The 20,366-nt window shown below is 38.8% G+C and overlaps 1 protein-coding gene across 1 annotated transcript in view; it reads left to right on the forward strand.

Annotated features, from left to right (window-relative positions):
• Window positions 1-15,778: 15,778 nt before the first annotated feature.
• Window positions 15,779-20,366, forward strand: part of rimbp2a (RIMS binding protein 2a) — a gene marked incomplete at its 3' end in the record, with an annotated part of 34,069 nt that continues 29,481 nt past the window's right edge. The window contains exons 1-3 of the mRNA XM_081390706.1: window positions 15,779-15,868; window positions 17,286-17,408; window positions 19,093-19,197. Coding sequence (XP_081246832.1) covers window positions 19,096-19,197 — 102 coding nt within the window. The 5' untranslated portion in view covers window positions 15,779-15,868; window positions 17,286-17,408; window positions 19,093-19,095. The remainder of the gene's footprint in view (window positions 15,869-17,285; window positions 17,409-19,092; window positions 19,198-20,366) is intronic.

Genomic DNA, 20,366 nt, shown 5'->3' on the forward strand with positions numbered 1-20,366 from the left:
TGTTAAAGTCCCCCTGCAGTCAATAATTGTATCCGTTAAAACTAATCTTTGATAATCACAATGCCATATTTAAATGTTTTTTCTTGTGAAAATAATTCCTTCATGCCTTAAAATAGCTTGAATGTAATTGCTTCATTTGATGCAGATACATGAATATGCAAATTAGTCCCCGCCTCCACTCACTCACAGCAGCTCAGACTATCTGATCCACTCGGCCAACTGTAGTAAACGCTACACAATGGCAAGTGGAAATATTGGTTTATTTCAGCTGTTCATTTTAAACAAGAAATTGATTTAAAAGAAGAAGAGAAAGAGAGAATTATACAGGCAGGTCCGGTACTACGGGGGTGCATGAGTGTGCTGAACACCCTCAAACAAAAGCAAGAGCACCCTCAGTTGATACTGTAATATCATATTGACGAAACAGGTTTGGTAAACGCTCCAGTGCGTATATGTGTTTGCGCTCTGGAGAATGTCAAATGTTTCTATTTACAACATATTATTGCAGCAGTGAGCAATGTAGCCAATAGCAGACATATTTGTTGATCTCTTGAGCTCAGTGGCCGATCAGTTTAGTCAATTAATTTCAGTTCAGCGCTGAACTGCACTGCACTGCACACTTGCGAAACCTCTTATTAACAAAGTGTAGACACAATGTTATTAAGAGATTCATTGTGCAGTGTAGACAACTTTATTGATTATTATGGGTCTTAGTGAGATTGCAAACCTTTGGCTTGACTACATTATCAAACCCAAAACGCTAATAATGTGTTGCTAATATTACACAAACCATGTTCCGGTTTGCAGAATCAGACAGCTGCCTTCTAAAAATCAGCACCCCTAGAAATAAGGATAGCTCGTTGACAGGATTGGTTACATTTTTGTGATGGTAGGAATTAGGTAGGGAGGGAGTTTTTGAGACACTGCAAGGAGAAAATACTCAGCAATGGTGTTGACTGATGAATTTGTGCATGATTTGTCTTAAAGGGCACCTATTATGACCCTTTTCACAAGATGTAAAATAAATCTCTGATGTCCCCAGAGTGTGTATGTGAAATTTTAGCTCAAAATACCCAACAGAATTTTTTTTACAGCATGTTTAAATTGTCATTTTTTGGGGCTCAGAAAAACGCGCTGTTTTAGTGTGTGCCCTTTAAATGCAAATAAGCTGCTGCTGCCGGCACAGGGGGCGGAGCCTCACGAGCTCCGCTCAGAGCCAGGACAATCTCATCTGATAATATCAGAACAGAAACTCTCAGTTGCGGTGCTCATTGCGGTGACAATAATGCCTACAGAGCCAGAGAATATATGCTGTATGGAGATAGAACAGGTATAGTTTAATTTTGGTTATAACTTATTTGTCATCTGCTTTTATCCACTATTAATACAAGCCTGCTGTAGCAGACCCTGTCCGAATGATGACCAAAATATACTGATGAGTTCAATGAAGTTTATTGTAGATCACACAAAAGATGAAGTGTTAGTTTTACTCCAGAGAAACACTCTAAGAGCTGAATAAGAACAAAAGTTAGCATTAAAGTCTTGTCCATAAACTCTCTCTCTCTCCCTTTCATTATCATGGAACATACACAGCGAAGTACACAAAACACTCGTTACAACTAACAGTAAACAAATATATACACACCTTTTCAGTGGGTGCTTAATAAACTGGTAAACCTTATATCCGTAAAACGACTCCATGAGCTGTCATAAAGTGCACACTCTCACTTTCATTTCTGCTGTGGTCAGTAATGTTATTCCTGTTGCTCTGAAGACCGTAAGCTGGATCACAAACAGTACAGATCCATCCTTGAGTAACAACGGGAGTAAATGAAGACTGCTATATTCATTCTTACATCCAACAACAAAACACCTCAATCGCTTAGGAGACATTCTTGTCTGCAGCTGCTCAAGCGTAGAAACAATGGCGGACTCTGTGTCCAGCTCACTCAGGGTGGGTCTATCTATGCTCAAACTGTAGTGTCAATCAACAGTCGTGGGAGGGGCCTGTGCAAAGTGATGTCACATTGCCCCGAATCTGAGAACAGCTTGTTCTGAGACAGTGCTTATGATTTATGGGGATTATAAAAAAAGCACTGGGTGGATTTTTATCATTATAGGGTGGTTGTGTACACACACTGCCAGCACACATTTATGTTCAAACACCATGTAAAAGTGAATTTTGCATAATAGGTGCCCTTTAAAGCATATTAAAAACACCACATAGACAAATAAACCATGTTTAAAATCTTGATTTTCACCACAGGGGGTCTTTAAGAGAAATAATAATACATGAAAGAGCCATAAAACCTAGAAACTAGTTAGCATTTTTGCACTTCTGATTCCATCGTTCTGAAATCAGTATTTTTTAGAATGGGTTGTTTTGTAAATGCCTGAAATAAGATCTGTGGTTAACACAAGCTCAAGATATTTACACGTTATATTCAACTACAGATCATACATCTGTAATGTGTTTATCATCAGATAGAAGAACTGTTTTTGTCCATACAATGAAAGTCAATGGGGTCCAAAACAACATTGAACCCAACTGACTTAGTTTTATCGAATGGACAATTTTTTTTCTCAAAATAGAATGAACTATCCCTTTAAAGGTTTGTTCAAAACCTTAGCAAGCTAAAAACACAGATTCACTGATAACCAATTCAGAGGCTTCTTGGTATGAAGAGTCTCGGGACAGCAGGATGCTGAGCCAAGAATAAATCAATCACCATGTTGACATCCTAAGCACTGTGGCATCATCACACCTCATGTATATATCTCTGGGGTTCATTAGTATCATGATTGTGATCATGAAGAAAGTGTCATGAGAAAGATTAGAATGCAACGATTAAGTCTTTCTGTGGCATTTGACACTGAGCTCTCTGAGATTGATGTTTCTTTCATTTCTTACCTTTAACCTTCTAGTCAAGTAGTCGACTAAACGATACTTCTGCTTCTAATCGACTTTTTTTTTTTTTTTTTTGCACATTTATGTTTTGCTTTATATTTTTACAAAGGCTATATTCAAATTACCATCATGTTAATGTTGCGTTTTAAGCGTATATCTGTAGCGGAAAACAAAATTTTATTTTACCTCAGAATTTGCTGCTTTAGTTTTCTCTGTCACTTGCAGCAGGCTAAAGGAAAATATCCACTGGGAAGATGAGCAAGGTTAAAGAGTATTTTGACTTGGAAGAAAACTAAAAAGGTTTTGTGTAGAATATGTCAAATTTTCATTGTTTTATGTCAACAATTAAGCTTGCATATAGGTTTGTTATACTACCAGTAATGAGGGACAATGCCGGTATGAAATTTGATACTGGTTTAAAGGGGAAACATTTAGAAACAAAAGTTAAACTGTATATACTGTATGTCTATTGGCTAATGTTGATTAAGTGAACGCTTAGGTACAGTGATCATAATGCAAGGCTAGCACTTTGTATATGATTAATATGATTTTTTTTTAGCAGCACTCAATATGGGATTTGATTTGTTTGATTAATAGATTAAGTAGGCTATTTCAGTTGTATCGCTTCTATACAGATCGTTTTTTTTACTAGTCTTCTTAGACTAGTCGACTACAAAATTTCCATTTAAACATATAAGACAGACATATACAAATTGATAAAGCCATTGATGTGGGTAATGGAGGCATAATGGTATCTTTTAATGATAGGGCAGATGGAAAGGTGAAACCCGAGATTTCCTTCCCATAGAGATGCACTTCCTCCCTGATGAGATGTACCATGTCATGGTGATTCCTTTCAGGGTTTCCTGTTACACATTATCCATTTTGTATTTGCACAGTCTTGGACTATTTTCCAAGTGAAGGGAGTTTGCTGTATCCTGTGAGTTTCGTTTAACAGTGAATTGTGAATGAATGCCAAATAGGCTTCTCGTTCTCACGGTTAACTTGCTACCTGGATGAGTAGGTTTCTATAGCAACTACAGAGTCCCCTCCCCCACTGTAAAACGCACACGAGCACGCAATGCGTAGCACTTTGACTGCTCTCTCCGACTCACCAGAGGTGATGCTGTCATTTTGCCATTCGAGCAGCGGGAGGATTTACCATTCAGTGTTAATAGCTCAAGATAAATGATCAGCGTTTTCTCGTTCATCTCATTTAATGGGAGGCATTGTCTTGTTATAACAAAGTTGGTTTGGGTGAAAAAGCCCTCAGTTTAGCAAAGCTCAGCTGTGTAACATGTTGACACAGATGAAACGGTTGTTAATTCCACACCACTAGGTTTGAGCTCCCAGCTGTTCCTTCTCTGCCCCAGTCTCAAGAGCCCTAATGCTACGCATGACTGCTTTAAAACACCCATCGTTAGGCGTCGAACACTCTCACACACATCCAGACCTTTCTTTCTGGAACATGCCCTAGTATTCTAGTATTCTTAAAGTATTACTGCCCTCGAATGAAGTTACTGGGATTAGCTCATGATTCTCTTATCATGAATCTGCTGAGCATCAGGAGAGCTCATCTAATATTGTCTTAAATGTTTCAGACCATTCCTAGATGTTCAGGAACTCTTTAAATAAGCATTATAAGTTACACACAGCTGAATTGTGAGTCATTTTTGCACCACTTGCATATTAATGATTGTTTTCAAATAGGTTTCCCAAACTTTTTTATTGTAAAGAATTAGACATGAATTAAAGCATTAATTGTACAACATCTGATATATATATGGTGCATCTGTTCTAATCTTTTCATTTGTACCAGAATAAAAATGGCATCTTCCCTGATTAAAGGGTTAGTTCACCCAAAAATGAAAATTCTGCCATCATTTACTCACCCTTGTGTTCCAAACCTGTATGAGTTTCTTTCATCTGTTGAACTAAAAAAAAATATTTTAAAGAATGTCGGTAAAGAACAGACAGTTGACGGTCACCATTGACTTCCATAGTAGGAAAAAAAATTCTATGGAAGTTAATGGCTACTGTCAACTGTCTGGTCACCAACATTTTTCAAAATATCTTCTTTTGTGTTCAACAGAAGAATGAAACTCATACAGGTTTGGAACAACATGAGGGTGAGCAAATTATGACAGAATTATTTTTTTTTTTATCCCTTTAAGGCCCTTTATAGTATCTGGAAGCTGCTTCAATGCATTCATTTTTGTTAAATGACAATACTCTAATCATCTTCCTTATGTTCTGTCATAAAATATGTATTTAAATCCTTTCAATTAAATTGGTTATTATTGGTCACATCCACTTGTTCTTGTTCTTCATCCTTTTAGGAGTCAGAGGTCAACGATCGAAGGAAAAGGTGTCAGATCCTTGAGAGAGAAGTGAAGAACAAGGCATTAGCATGTAAGACTTTGGTGAGTACCGGCACAAGCTACGCAGTGCATAATGTAATGGCTGATAATGTCTGAAAATATGTGTTCTCTCCTGTTGCACTCCATAACCATAAACCACAACTGACACTGATCTGTACACTTTAAAGATTGTTCTAGCTGTTTTCTTAGGTATTTTTTTTTCTGTAATGCCTGTCCTTGCTAAAGCTTTTAATGCTTTCAACAAAGCACACCCAATCCTGTTGCTCAAGAGCACCTTTGCCTTTGCTAGTCCCTTTCTCTTTTTCCAACTTGTTTCAGGCAGGTTTTTTGAACCCATCAATCTTCAATTAAAGGTGCAGTATGTTATTTCGTCGTTGCTGAACATTTTTGATATTTGAAATCAACCCAAACAAACACACCCCTCTCTTCATTGCTTCACCTCCAAAGCTCACTCTCAATCCTAACCGCCCTGCTCCAAGTCGGTCTTGGACCCCGATCGCTGGTAACACTGCATTGTCTAGCAGTCATCAGCCTCCACAGCTCTCACTAGCTGGCCTCCATTACACACGCAATGCAGGAGTGGATGTCTATTTATCGCAGCAGAAGCGCAACTAAAAATAATGCTTCACGAAAAATAAAGTGAGGATGATGAACGAACGACAAGGAAGCACAAAAAATGAACATACATACACAAGAGTAAATACAAACAAGAGTTTGTTGTTAGTTGCCAACAGCACAGCAGCTCCAGACAAACAATGACACAAACCAATGTTACTCACGTAGGGAGCGAAATCAAAGCAACCTTCGCATCTCTTTTCAGGCCTTCTCGCTTAGCTCTCTCCAGCGCTGGAAGGCTTTTCTAATTTTAACACGGGTCCTAAAGCTCTTTCCTGATCATAACCCTTCTTTTCCCAGTTATATTCTTATGAGCTTTTCTCTTTTGTAATGTCTCTCAGCCATCTCTCTTTCTACGGTCTTTTTTCGAATCTCCCTTTTGCTTGTACTCTCTCATCCACCGTCATACGCCCCCTTAAGCTGATTGGCTACATGTTGGTTATTGTGTCGGTCCGACCAACTTTCAAACAGCGTTTTTCAAATATCGCTTACTCCACCTTTAAGGAAAAATTTATTTAAATTAATTTATATATATATATATATATATATATATTTTTTTTTTGAAAATGTTACTGCTAAATATTCAAAAAATATTTTATTTAGATTATTACTATCATTATTATTATTTTATTTTTTTTAAATAATTGTATTATTTATTACTGACATTGAGGAATTATTGTTGGTGGATTAATACACCCCCAATATTCAGATTCAAAGCATAAACTTGATGTGTCACAGTACTTTAGTCGTGTTACAGTGAATTTGGAATTGATATACAGTACTTAATCATTAATCATTTGAATAGATTTGTCCGTATCCTGCAAGGTTTGCATAATGATTTAAAAAATAAATGATTTATATTCCTTCATAAAGGATTTTGACACAGAAACCTTTCAAACACTTCTGGTTGAGGCGTTAAAGCCATGGACTACATGAGGAAAGCCAGTGATTTTAAATATTTGGTTTCACATGTGTAAAGGGCACATAAGTTACCCAGCAGCAACTGCTGTATTAATGAAGCTACCACACACCACCTCCTTAGTGGAGATCCATTGGGTGTTTAATGGAAAAGCACAGGAATAGCATAATTGTAATAAAATAAAACAAATGTAATTTGATATTACATACTGCTTGGTGGCAAACACTCAAATGTGCTTTTAAAATTCCCTGAAAAAAACATCTTTATCCTTCAATGTCAACTATGTTAATTTGATAATGGTGCTCAAAACCCTTGTGCTGCTATCAAAGTACGTAGCACCACGGCGCTAGTCCAACAGTTTATTCATTCTAATAATTTTTATGAGCTGGGGGTGTTAATTAGCATGCATCATGAGAAGCGTGTTTTGCGACTTGTAGAGATGACATGTCAAGAGGTCACGGAGATGGTCGCTCTGAATAACAAACAGCTGTCTAATAGGATCAAATCTGTCTAATGAGCATTTTTTCCATAATTGAATGCCAAGTATCTAAACTGCCTTATTTGTTTATTGTGGTATATACATCAGTGCAGTGACAGCATTCTGACAGGCTAAGGGAGGATGCAGTCTCCCTCCCGACCTCCTGTAGCTGTCATGGAAACCACCTGCTCTCAGCGGGAGAGAAGCCTGAGCTTTCACAGCAGGATCAGAGGCTAAGATTTCTGTTTGTTACAGGTACAGACTGGAGATGTCACCTAAGATTGGCAGATCTGCCACTATAAGCTGCATGTTAAAGAATTGAATGTGTATTGGCTAAATGAAATGTGCACAGAACAAACTCCTTTTAGTAAGATTGAGTCAATGTATAGTGAGCCAGTGCTAGTACCCTGGTACAGCAATGGGTATTTGGGTAGTTGACATTAAATACTTTTGAGAAGTTGACATTAAATACTTTTGGGAAGTTGACTTGCTATACTAAACTGGCTATACTATACTGGTTTCCCATGACTTTGTCTAAAGCATTCAAGGCATGTTGCCCTATGTGAGCACTGTTAAGCCCTATTCACACTGGATTAGTATTACCTGGTAACCTCTAGCCATTTGTAATAATTGCAGAGGTTGTCTGTGATTTTAATCCCGTGCGAATCGGCCATTTCTGTAATTTGTAAAGTAAAAATTCCCCCGCAAATGACCTACCATATTTCGCTGAACACAGAGGTCCTGTGATAACATTAGTCCTGTGCGAATTGGCATGTCTGTGATTTGGCGGGGTCGTGTATAATTTTTTCAAGGTTTTTGTTTCCTGTGCGCCTTTTTATCCATCTTTCGCGAAGAATGGAGGCTGTATTGGAGTGTTTTGATAGTATTTTGGGCACTGGGTCATATCGCTATACCTACACCATACAACTGTAATTTGCAGAAAGAGAAAGCTGAAAATCATCAGAAGAGCGAAAAGAATGATTAGATGGAGATGGATGACATGTATGTATAGCAACATGCGGTACAGAACATTTTTCTGTTCATGATACAGTATATCATACAGCTAGACCTATAATGACAAGACATGTCCCAAGCAATAGCCTATTGACATCATATCCAGGAGATAAGTCAGTAAATTCAAGTAAAATCACAGATTTTGCTTATCCTGTGCAAATGCGCCACACGAAATTCAGATGTGGGTGGGTAATTTCTAAATCACACGAGGTCCCCAGATAATACTAATCCAGAGCGAATAGGGCTTTAGATGTTTGATAAACAAATAAAATGAACCTAGCATGACAAATAAATAATCTGTTCATGACCCACAGATTTCCTGCCCCCTAAAGTCTCTGTTTCTCCTGTTAAAGGGGTGGTATAATGTCCCTTTTTACAAGATGTAAAATAAGTCTCTGATGTCCCCAGAGTGTGTATGTGAAATTTTAGCTAAAAATACCCCACAGATAATTTTTTATAGCATGTTAAAATTGCCCTTTTTTGAGGGTGAGTAAAAACACATTGTTTTGTGAGTGGGCTCTTTAAATGCAAATGAGCCGCTCCCGGCACAGAGAGCAGAGCCATATAGAGCCCTTTGTTGCGAGGTGGGATTTATGTAAATTTTGGGGTTCATGATGTCACTAACCCGGGAGGAAGCTCGTGTAGTCCCTACCAGCCGTTTGTTGTAGTCCTTAAAAAGTGATTTCTGTAAAAGAAAATATCTCCCTTTGCTTTGCGTCGTAACTTTGCAAATGTTGTTTATGCTCAAACAGCAACATTACACTCTAACTAAAGTTAAAAAAGTGAAATCATAATCAGCCACCCTTTAATACTGTATGTCTGTGGTTGTATAACAACACCCACACACCCTATATACATCTATAATGCTGCAGTGGTTGGCCATGTAAAGAGCCTCATCTCAGTGAATGTTTTGGAAGGATGAGCAAAGCTTTTCTGAGCAGCTGCAAAACCAGGGGCCAAACCGGAGGGTGGGGATCGGGCAGCCGTGTCTGCTTGAATTAGTCCATTCTTGTGGCACGCTTTCGCTCTCTCTCTTCCCAAGACCGCCTCTTTTTTTGCCGTTCTGCTGCTTGATCCATCCGTATGGAAATTGAAAGCAGAATTCCTGGGTATGAAACGTGCCGCTGCTTTCACTTACATCCCTGTGAGAGTTTCTGTTGATAATCCCATGGTAGTCTAATCTTTGCTACATTAAAGCTGTGTTTAATCAGCTGTGACTGTGCAGAGAACATAACTGCACATTTTTAACTCTAGGTTTCAATGTGCAGCCAGTTCAGTGGTCTCTTAAAGCAGGGGTTCCCAAACTTTTCCATGCCAAGGCCCCCCAAATACCACTAGGTTCTGGCCAAGGCCCCCCTTTTGCAGGATGTGTTATTGAACCCATCGACAATACTACGGCACGCGTAGAAATAAATAAATAAAACATCTAGGTGAACATCAGATATATATATATATATATATTAGGGCTGGGAATCGATTAGAAAAAATTAACTAATTACTTGCACAATTTGCTGTAATTAATTGCAATTAATTGCATTTCCTCCAAGCTTATAATCATCAATAATTAAAACTTAGAATCACCAGAAAAAAGGAACAGAAAATAGCCCTATATTAAAATAATATTAAACATCAATATATCAATGTATTATTCTTTTTCAATAATCAATCAACATAATCAATTTAAGACTTTTTTTTTTCAATTTTTTTTTTTTTACTAATTATAAAAATAAACTATAGTCCTAAAAAAGCTATTATTACACATAGCATGTGATCAGAGCAGGTCATTTTAAAGGAATAGTTCACCCAAAAATTAAAAATTCTGTCCTCATTTACTCTTCCTCAAGTTGTTCCAAACCTTTATGACTTTCTTTCTTCTGCTGAACACAAAAGAAGATATTTTGAAGAAAGTCGGTAACCAAACGACTGATGGACCCCATTGACTTCCATATAGGAAAAAAAAATACTATGGTCAATGGGGACCAGCAACTGTTTAGTTACAAACCTTCTTTAAAATATCTTCTTTTGTGTTTAGCAGAAGAAAGGAAATCATACAGGTTTGGAACAACTTGAGGGAGAGTAAATTACAGAATTTTCATTTTTGGGTGAGCTATCCCTTTAACATTGTTGCCCAGCATGAATAACAGCGCAGCAAACAGAAGTCTAGAGAGAAATTTCACCTTATTTGAGCGGACTTGCTTTTCCAGTGCGTGATCGGTACATGATTGGAGCGTTTGGGCCGTGAACGACAGAGCAGAACGCGCAGCGCGCCGACACCTATGGCCGACACACACACACACACACACACGAGTGCGGCGGCGCACACGGAGCGGAAAAGACCCGCTCATTAAAGCTGCTCGAGAATGAAACCCGATCCACATATTTTCGGCTTTTTAATAGCAGCCGCAACAGGAAATCATTAAAACGAGGCAAAAAAAAAGTGCTGCGTTAAATGCGTTATTTTTTTAACGCGTTAAACATTTCAAATTAATCGCAAAGATTAACGCGTTAATTCCTCCAGCCCCAATATAGCCTATATATAATAAAACACCACTTTTACCCAAACTGATTAATAAAAACAAGTTTAAATTAATACATTTTCTATAAATATTTTTGTCTTCATTTTCTTTAGTAGGCTATGTCAGAAAAGAAAATGAAGGCAAAAATCCTACTCCAGTTCTTGTTCAAACACACTAACTATACATGCAATATGTGCATTTTAGGTACTTTTTGTGTGAAATCATATTTATTTTGTCCATCAAAAGTGTGCCTTCACTTTAATTGAGCGTGAGCAGCGCAGCAAAAATAGACTCGGCGCCGAAACCCTCCGCTTCACTGCTGCTCACGCGACGCTCCTGCTTGACGCTCACGCGCTGCTCCTGCTCGCGGTGTGAATGCACTCACTGAACATGCACGCCGGAAAAAAAATCGCGCTGCTCGCGGTCTGAAACGACCGTAATTCACAAGGTTTCCTACATGTGCGTTCTGTGTGCATGTGTGATGCTGATGTTGCGCGATCATGTTATTCATGCGGCGCCCGAGTGCATTTGAATCGGCATATGTCAGACTGAAAATCACGTGAAAATCGGCCAATTCTTGTCACTAGCCGATCAATCAGTTCATCTCTAAAATATTAACATTAAAAGTATAATGTTAAGATAGGCTATGCAACAAATTATTATAATGTTATTTCATAACAATACTCATATTAGCAAATATTTAATATTTTTTATAAATATATATTTTTTTACTTTTTTCCGCTTTTTTCCCCAACTTGCTGCGGCCCCCCTGGCGCCCCCTGGCGGCCCCCCAGGGGGCCGCGGCCCCCACTTTGAAAACCCCTGTCTTAAAGGTCCCTTGAGCAGAGGTTAAGGACTGTCCTTTCATATGAGGTAATAGAACATGATGGCTGAAATGTTCCCAAATGTATATGCGGATATGCTACCCGTGATCTCATGGGAGGTGTGCAGTGGTCACCGTTTGCTAGCAGTTGAGTGTGCGCTGCCCTCGTGTGCAGTAGCTGTCATGTCCTGGGTGACACTGTGGTTGACAGACAGGGCTTCTGACAAGAAAGTTCAAATGCTCCTCTTGTTGCTGTTGAGCAAACCTGCCACCTGATATACTTTGAGATGTGAGCCAGCTAGGAAGGGACAGGATGCTGAGTCAGAGACGCTCACAGAGTTCAGTCAGGGTGTGGCACTTTGAAAACGTCAAGAGATGGATGGCTATGTTAAACAGTCAAATTAGTGTGTTTGAAATGACTTTCCAAGCTTGTTCTTGTGCATTTATTATGATAAAGTGTGATGAGATACAAGTTGCATGTTTAGATGTGAGATGATTTGCCTTTCTCTTGTCTTTCTCATTGTTTGTTGCCTTTTTCTACCTTTTCTAAATATTGCTTAACGCCAATGTGTGTAGTGTTTTACATTTTCAAATTCTGTCCTAACTTAATACATAGAGACATCTATAAGTAAGCTATCTGTAGGTTGATTCCCTCATAAAGTGTAAATAGGTGCTCTGTAGATTTCAAAATATTTAGGTTTGTTTGAACCAGCCCACATAAAAATTTTGGCTCAATGTTGTGAGTTTGGGGCATGGCTATCAGTTTAACTATCTGACCAATCGCAGAGAGTGGGAGTGTTTGGGAAACCTGTTTGAGAACACTTAATATTTTTGCAGTTTCATGTTGTGATGCTTGTGGCAAAAGAAATTATACACTTCAAAAACGGCATAAATTACTTTAACTAGATGTACCGCATCGCGGTACAAAATATGACCGCCGCTCAGGCCTGCACTGGCTTTCCACAAAAATAAATGACGTGGAGTAATTTGGCTGTATTGCGTGTTTATGTATATACCTAAAAAAAGTAATAGTATGTGCATGTGTGTGTGTGTGTGTGTGTGTGTGTATGTGTGTGTGTTTGTGTATGTGTGTGTCTGTGTGTGTGTGTGTGTGTGTGTGTGTGTGTCTGTGCGTGTATGTATGTGTGCGTACATGTGTGCGCGTGTGTGTTTGTGTGTGTGTGTCTGTGCATGTGGATTTGTATGTGTGTGTATGGGTGTGTGTCTGTGCGTGTGGATGTCAGTGTGTGTGCATGCTTGCATTTGTTTGTATTCCTGCATGTGTGTGTGTGACAGTATCATCCTAAACCAGCAACCCTTCGCTCAACAGCACCATCTACAGGCCGATGAGTGTACAGTCACTAAATGTGCACATAAATGAATTTATTTTATACCCCCCCATGGATGAAATTCTACAAAACTTAGCAGAGGATACCCCCAGAGGATGTCAAGTTAATCATACACATGAAATATGGTGCAGTTCTGAACATCTCCACTGAAGATAGGGGCGATTAAAGCAGAATAATATTGCTTTTTAATTTTTTATGGGCGGGGCGCAAATCACAAATGAGTGATTATGGGCTAGGTTGATGTGGGCCCTTAAGAGCAACATACCATAAAAATTTCTTCATCCTCGGTGCCACGGTTCAGGTAGTTATTTAGGAAAAACTGCATTTTTTTGGGTTTGGGGGGGCCCAGCGCGGGGGGGGGGGGGGGGGGGGAGTGGCCCCCGGGGACCAAACGAAATTTTTCCGTAGAAGTCTAGTGGCGCTACATGCCCACCAAATTTCATGTTCCCCGGTGTTTCGGTGTCCCTGGTATCGTTGACGAAAAATTTACGGGGGCCCCAGCGCAGGGGGGGGGAAGTGGCCCCCGGGGACCAAACGAAATTTTTCCGTAAAAGTCTAGTAGACCAACATACCATAAAAATTTCTTCATCCTCGGTGCCACGGTTCAGGTAGTTATTTAGGAAAAACTGCATTTTTTTGGGTTTGGGGGGGCCCAGCGCGGGGGGGGAGTGGCCCCCGGGGACCAAACGAAATTTTTCCGTAGAAGTGTAGTGGGGCTACATGCCCACCAAATTTCATGTTCCCCGGTGCTTTGGTGTCCCTGGTATCGTTGACGAAAAATTTACGGGGGCCCCAGCGTGGGGGGTGAAGTGGCCCCCGGGGACCAAACGAAATTTTTCCGTAAAAGTCTAGTAGACCAACATACCATAAAAATTTCTTCATCCTCGGTGCCACGGTTCAGGTAGTTATTTAGGAAAAACTGCAAATTTCATGTTCCCCGGTGCTTCGGTGTCCCTGGTATCGTTGACGAAAAATTCAGTAAGGTGACGAAAAAAAAAAAAAAAAACTTTGACAATCCCTATATGACCGCTTTCGCTAGCTACGCTAGCGGCGGTCATAATTAATTTAAAAAGTTAATCTACCAACAAATTGAATCCTGGTCTGTGACAATTGCTGCATGGAGCCATTCTCCATGAAGTATTGATTCATTTTTCATACACGCCGTGTTAGAGGTTTTGAGATTTTGGTGGCTCTTTAAGCACAGTCAGTTATGGGTGGCAAAATGAGCACCCATCTTCAGTCCCTACTGGCAAACGAGATTTGTGTTTTATCACTGAGAGCATCACCCAGTGTTTGTATGTTCTCTAAGCAGTCACATACATCCTGTTGTCTGAAAGGATTTCTATATTGATCTAACCTTTCTTTTGGATGAAATGGCCAGATGTCTCGGTCCAAAATTGTATTTCTCTGCGGTTTCACTTCTCATTGGTACTGTCCGTTTTTAGATAGATAGATAGATAGATAGATTGATAAACACAGTAAGTTATATCTTAAGTGAATGTAAACAGTAGGGTGAAAACCAGATATGTCAGTATTTTGGAGCAGTGTATTATGTCTTAAAGGGACAGCAACCTAGTATACAGTACCTGCTGTCTGTGTTATTAATGCTAATCAAACAACAAAAGACAAAAAGAAAATCACTCACTGCTCTTCATTGAATTATTTTTGTATCTTTAATAAGAATCAAGTTATATTTAATTCATACATTGAAAACTATGCAGCGTTTTATTTTTACATTTGATTGACATCTGTAGTATTTCTTACTACGGGACCTTTTTTAACGATCTAAGCGCATTGTCTAAAGCACGGTGCAAGTGCACTTAGCTAGTTTAATGACGGGAAAAATGGTCAGCGCGCCCGGCGCATGGTCTAAAAGTGTTGTCCCTATTCTCTTGAGTAATGGGTGTGTTTTGGCCATAACATGCAATAAAGCAATCAGAGTCTCATCTCCCATTCCCTTTAAAAGCCAGTTGCGCTCGTGCCATGGCGGATTCGCTATTTACATGGTGGAATTTTCAAGCAGGAAAACTGAACGCTTCTCCAGAGAGAAAACGGATCTGCTCGTGTGCGAGGTTAAAGCGTGCAAGAAGACCATCTACAGGACGAGCCAGATTCCACCATATCTTTATGAACAATATAATAATCTTTTACATTGTAATCCTTTTATTATTTATATTTATTATGTTTGTGTTGCACGTCCCTGTGTGTGTATTAAGCAGAGTGTACTGTACGTGCGTTGTGCACCCGCCTATAGGAGCATATTACTAATGTGCCCTTTAAATAACAAAAAAATACTGCGCCCTTGACTTTAGACCAGGTTTTTTTTGGTCAATTTCAGTTGCCTCATAATAGCAACGAGCCAACAATGCACCTGAACACACCTCGTTTTCAGACCAGCATGGGTGAACAGATGAGCGCAAATGCATTTACTATTTAAACAACGTGGCGCAGGATGTGAAAATTACAACTGCGCCGGGCTGAAACTAGCAGAAAACACTTGCGTAGCGCCTGGCACCGCATTGCGCCGGGTGTATGATAGGGCCATACATGTTGAAGAAATCTACTGTGCCTGAAAAACTTTATTTACTTTGGATCTTTGTTCTATTGTACTTGTCCTTTCTACTTATTTTTAACAAAATAACAATATCATGATATATCGTTATTGTGAAATAAAATGCCTCATATTGTGAAATAACATTTCAGTCATAATAAAATTTTGGTCATATATTATGTTTAGAATGAGCTGACTCCTGTTTTTCTTTTTTATCTTGACAGAAGAATGAGCTTCAGGATGCTTTGTTGGAGAGAAAACGGCTCAATCGTGAGCTGCTTAGTCACATCCTGAAGGCTGCACAGTACGAGAAGGTAAGAGATGGTCATCACGTGCCAGCCGAGCTCATATCAATGGCTGCTCATTACATGGCTCTTCTAAGAACATCTGCCCGAAGGGCTCTTCTCTGCATCTCATCGGAAGTATTGATCTTATCGTGTCCCTGTCTGGTCAATATATCTGCCTTGTTTGTTTTGACCAGATTTATCTAATTGAAACTGGATGGGGTTTTGCCTGTATGCATTTATTATGGTTTGAAATCGGCCTCCATGATGTGAAAAACGTGTCCGCATGCAAATTGGAGATCATCAGAAAGTGAAAGATTGAAACTCTATCATAGTGTGAAGGAAATCCAGTGACACCCGAACAGGGGTATCAATGTAAGCAGTGAATCTGCTGAGGAGTGGATATCGTACTAACACAGGACCGCTGAGAGTGGCAGTCCATGGCACTCATTGTGTTAATAGTGTCAATTTCACCGGTGCTTTTTGCCAAGCTGACGGGCCATGGTTTGGCAGTCTCCCTCCGAATAATCCACAGACTGTTCCTCTCCTCTAACAACAAAAAGGGGCCATCTGTCACAACCCCAGACAAGCGTCTGAGATAAAATGTCTTCTGTTTAATCAGGTAGTGTTGTCCGCTCCCATTCCCATTCCCTCAATGATCAAAGACTCATTTCCCAGCATTCAGCGGTGCTAACAAGGCAGAAGAGAGTAGGTAAATAACCCCAAGTGGGACGGGTCGGTTTGTCACACGCTTCAGCACCAGGCGCAATCTCATATACCGATCTTAGATCGATATGAGATGTGAATCAACCTCCCCATTTCTCTGAGACTCTGAGCCGGATGAAATGTGTCCTAATAAATGAGACAGAGTATGGGCGTGTGCCAGCCACAAGTGTGTGATATATTGTGTGGTGAATTTTGATTGGTGGATGAGGTTCTTGTTTGACTGTGTCCTGAGTTGACCCTCTTCTGCACTCATCAGGTGATTGGTTGTTTCTCTGAGCTCTGCCAGCATCGTGAGTCAATGTAAAAGTCAAACGCATTTCTGAACACTGAATCTTTATTTTTAGAACTGTTGCCTTAGATACAAATCACCTGCATTTTTATTATTTAGCTCACAGTGCCGTGGCGTTATGTTTCAAGCCTCAAAGAATCACTGCACCTTTTATGAGAGTGAAAAAAGCTACTAAAATAATCTATCAAAAAGATTAATTCTGTGCTCTCACGGCCCATTGTAAAATGCATCCAAGCAGTGATGCAGAGTCAGCCGTTTTGCTTCCCTTTGTTGTGGCCATTATTAAATGTCCAACAGCTGAAGTCGGGCCAAGGTTCCTCTGTTTACTCTGCTTTTCATTGTTTAAGTGATATTATTGTAAGTTTAGCTGGACTTTTGGGGCTTTAGACAGTACATGTATCCTCATCTCTTCCCAACTCTTTATCTCTGTAGGTAAAGTCAGACTATGATCAGCTCAGAAAGGCCTTTGGTTGTGTGAGTCAAGAGAGAGACTTGGCCAGGCAGGAGAAGGCTCAGCTCCAAGACAAACTGGAGAACCTTGAGCGAGTCCTAAAGGTAAGATCATTGTTGCATATTGACCAAGGATTGATTATCGATTATCGAAGTCCAACCAGGATACAATTAATCTTGCAAATGTTATTAAATATCTTTAATATTAAGAATACTACTCATTTTAGAAGAGTTTAGAGATTGCCTTGGCTTGCACTGACCAAATACTGTAAACTGAATGCTTATCATATAATTAAAATCCTTTTCCCCCATGACTGCTTTTATCATATCTAGTAAACCAATCTGTAATGTTTACGATCAACTTTCATAATGTTAGGGTCTTGCTTTTAAAGGAAAAAACGATATCGGCTGAGATAATTATGTTTCAGATATCGGACTTGTTTCTGCCGGCATCATGTTGCTGACTTATTGTTCAATGAAAGGTGTTCCTTGACTTGTCGGCTTATTGACTGCTTGTGTCATGAATCTTGAAAGGAAAAAAGCTCTTATAACAAGAAATCGACTGCTCATCTTTAAAAGGATAAATATGTATTTATCTCTCCTACCTTTCTTATTATTGACTATGTGATAAATGAGGTGAGATGAGAAAAAGTAGAAGTAGAGTTGAGTAGAAAACTGTTTTCTGTAAAATGTCAGAATTCCTTTTGATGTTGTCTGAAGATTTCTCTCTTGCTCCTCAGAAATGCATAATCATTCCAGTTAAAGCAGCAGGACTGTAATAAAAGATTTTCTTTTAAAGAAAAAAATAGCTTCTTGAATTTCCGTCTGAAGTGTTTCATTTGAACTGTCCACTGGGCAAACCATCTATTTTAAATCTTAAGCTCTTAACAGGATAGTCTCCAACGAAAAGGATAATTCTGTCACTGTTTACTGACCCTCGTGTTTTTCCATTTTTTTGGTCAGTCATTCTTCAAAATATCTGCTTTTGTGGGGTTTTTTTTTCTTTCAGAATTTTCATTTTTGGGTAAACTATCCCTTTAACATATGTTGATAAGACTCATGTAATGCTTTTATGCTTTCTAGTTTATTAAATGTTCATTTGAACATTTTAAAAATTGTAAGAGTAGTTTCCTGTCCTCAGAAGCTCTTCAGCTGCTCATAATTTAACGATTATGCAATGCATCGAGTTGAATAGGCATGCGAGTGTGCAAGGTGTGTGTATGCGTTGTGCTTAAAACACTTCCACCAAGGTCACCAAAGAAAAGAGGCTTTAATTCTCTTGAAGAGGATGGAGGTGCAGACAGTGAGAGAAAAGATGGATCTTAGACCTTATAAGCTTTTTCAAGTTTTTAAGCCTCACAACACATCTGATATGTTTCAGTCCAATTCCTGTCCGGTTTAACTTCATCTTAAATAAAGGAGAAAGAAACTTGAACCCAAGCGGTCTATTACAGTAGTCATCGTGTGTTGTTTTTTTATTCATCAGTTTTTATTCTCGGTTTTCTGCATTTTCACAGAACATGTTGTATTTACCAAGCGCTTCCCGTCAATGGCTGTTGGTGTCATCACTCACTGTCACTATTGCGCTTAATGTGTCTGTTAAAATGCCTGTGTGGTTATTCATGATGTTGTTTCCCAGATCTTTGTCCAGAGCCTGAAAACAGCAGGTCAGAACAGTGATTAATTGTTTTGTTCTACAATGTATGTTTAAGAAAGCAGGGGTTTCTACAAACACGTCCTAATTCTAACACAATCTCCTTTTTTCTCTTTCTGTTTTTCTATTTCTCAGCATATGCGAGAGGCTGCGGATCGGCGGCAGCAACTGGAGGCAGAGCATGAGCAGGCCCTGGTGTTCCTCAACTCCAGACAGCAGGAGATCAGCCTTCTGCAGAAGGTAAAAACCTCAGTCCTCAAACCGGTCTGTACACACACACACACACACACGCACACACACACACACACACACACACACACACACACACACACACACGCACGCGCACGCACGCGACACACACACACACACACACACACACACACAACCACAACAGACGCAGTATGGGTGTTTCTTAAACTACGGCCACTTATATGTTCCAGGGCGTGATTTTTATTTATTTAACTTTTCAAAATCCTTTTATTGATTTTAATGTTTTATACTCATCCCAGATATAAACATTTAATATTAAAGTGTGATTTTTTTTTTTTTTTTTTTTTTTTTTTTTTTTTTACAATAAACTATTTACAATATAATTGTGTACACTACTGTTAAAAAGTTTGGGGTCTGTAAAATTTGTTTTTGAAAGAAGTCTCTCATGTTGAGCAAGACTGCATTTATTTGACAAAAAAAATACAGGAACATTTTGAAATATTTGAAACTCTTTTCTATTTTAATATATTTTTAAATGTAATTTATTCCTGTGATGGCAAATCTGAATTTGTCAGCCATTACTCCAGTCTTCAGTGAGATCAGTGTCACATGGCAACATTTTATTTTGTTAAATATCAATGTTGGAATCAGTTGTGCGCCTTAATAGTTTTATAGAAAATGTAATACATTTTGTTAAATACAATTGTTTTTCACCAATTGCAGCAATTTCCAACCCAACCAACAATTTTTCTATTAATAAAGTTTAACAAGTTAGTGTACTAAAGAAAAATCAAGGTAAATATTAGTGAACAGAATATTTAATATAGACTGTATATATAATATCCAACCAAGCTGTGATTTTGTAATTTATGGAGATATGTGAAAATGAATATTTAACTGTCAATTTATGTAAAAAATTCTTTAAACATCTAGCTATAAAATTAGCCATAGCTAAACAAAGGAGTAAGACATTTTATTCCAAAAACGTTTTAAATGTAAGCTTTTCACAGCACAGATCACTATGTCGAACCAGTTCAATTCTTTTATAATAGTTATTTATTATAATTTAAGGATTATGACATGCCGTACTTCCTTTCCAGTCTTTCTGCAGAAGTTGACGTAAGGAAAAGAAAATAGTCTGATGTGGAAGCAGTAGATATTCTGGCTTAGTAGGGCTGGATAAAATCAGTGCAATCACA

Source organism: Scardinius erythrophthalmus (genome assembly GCF_964197995.2).
Source record: "Scardinius erythrophthalmus genome assembly, chromosome: 17".
Lineage (NCBI taxonomy): Eukaryota > Metazoa > Chordata > Actinopteri > Cypriniformes > Leuciscidae > Scardinius > Scardinius erythrophthalmus.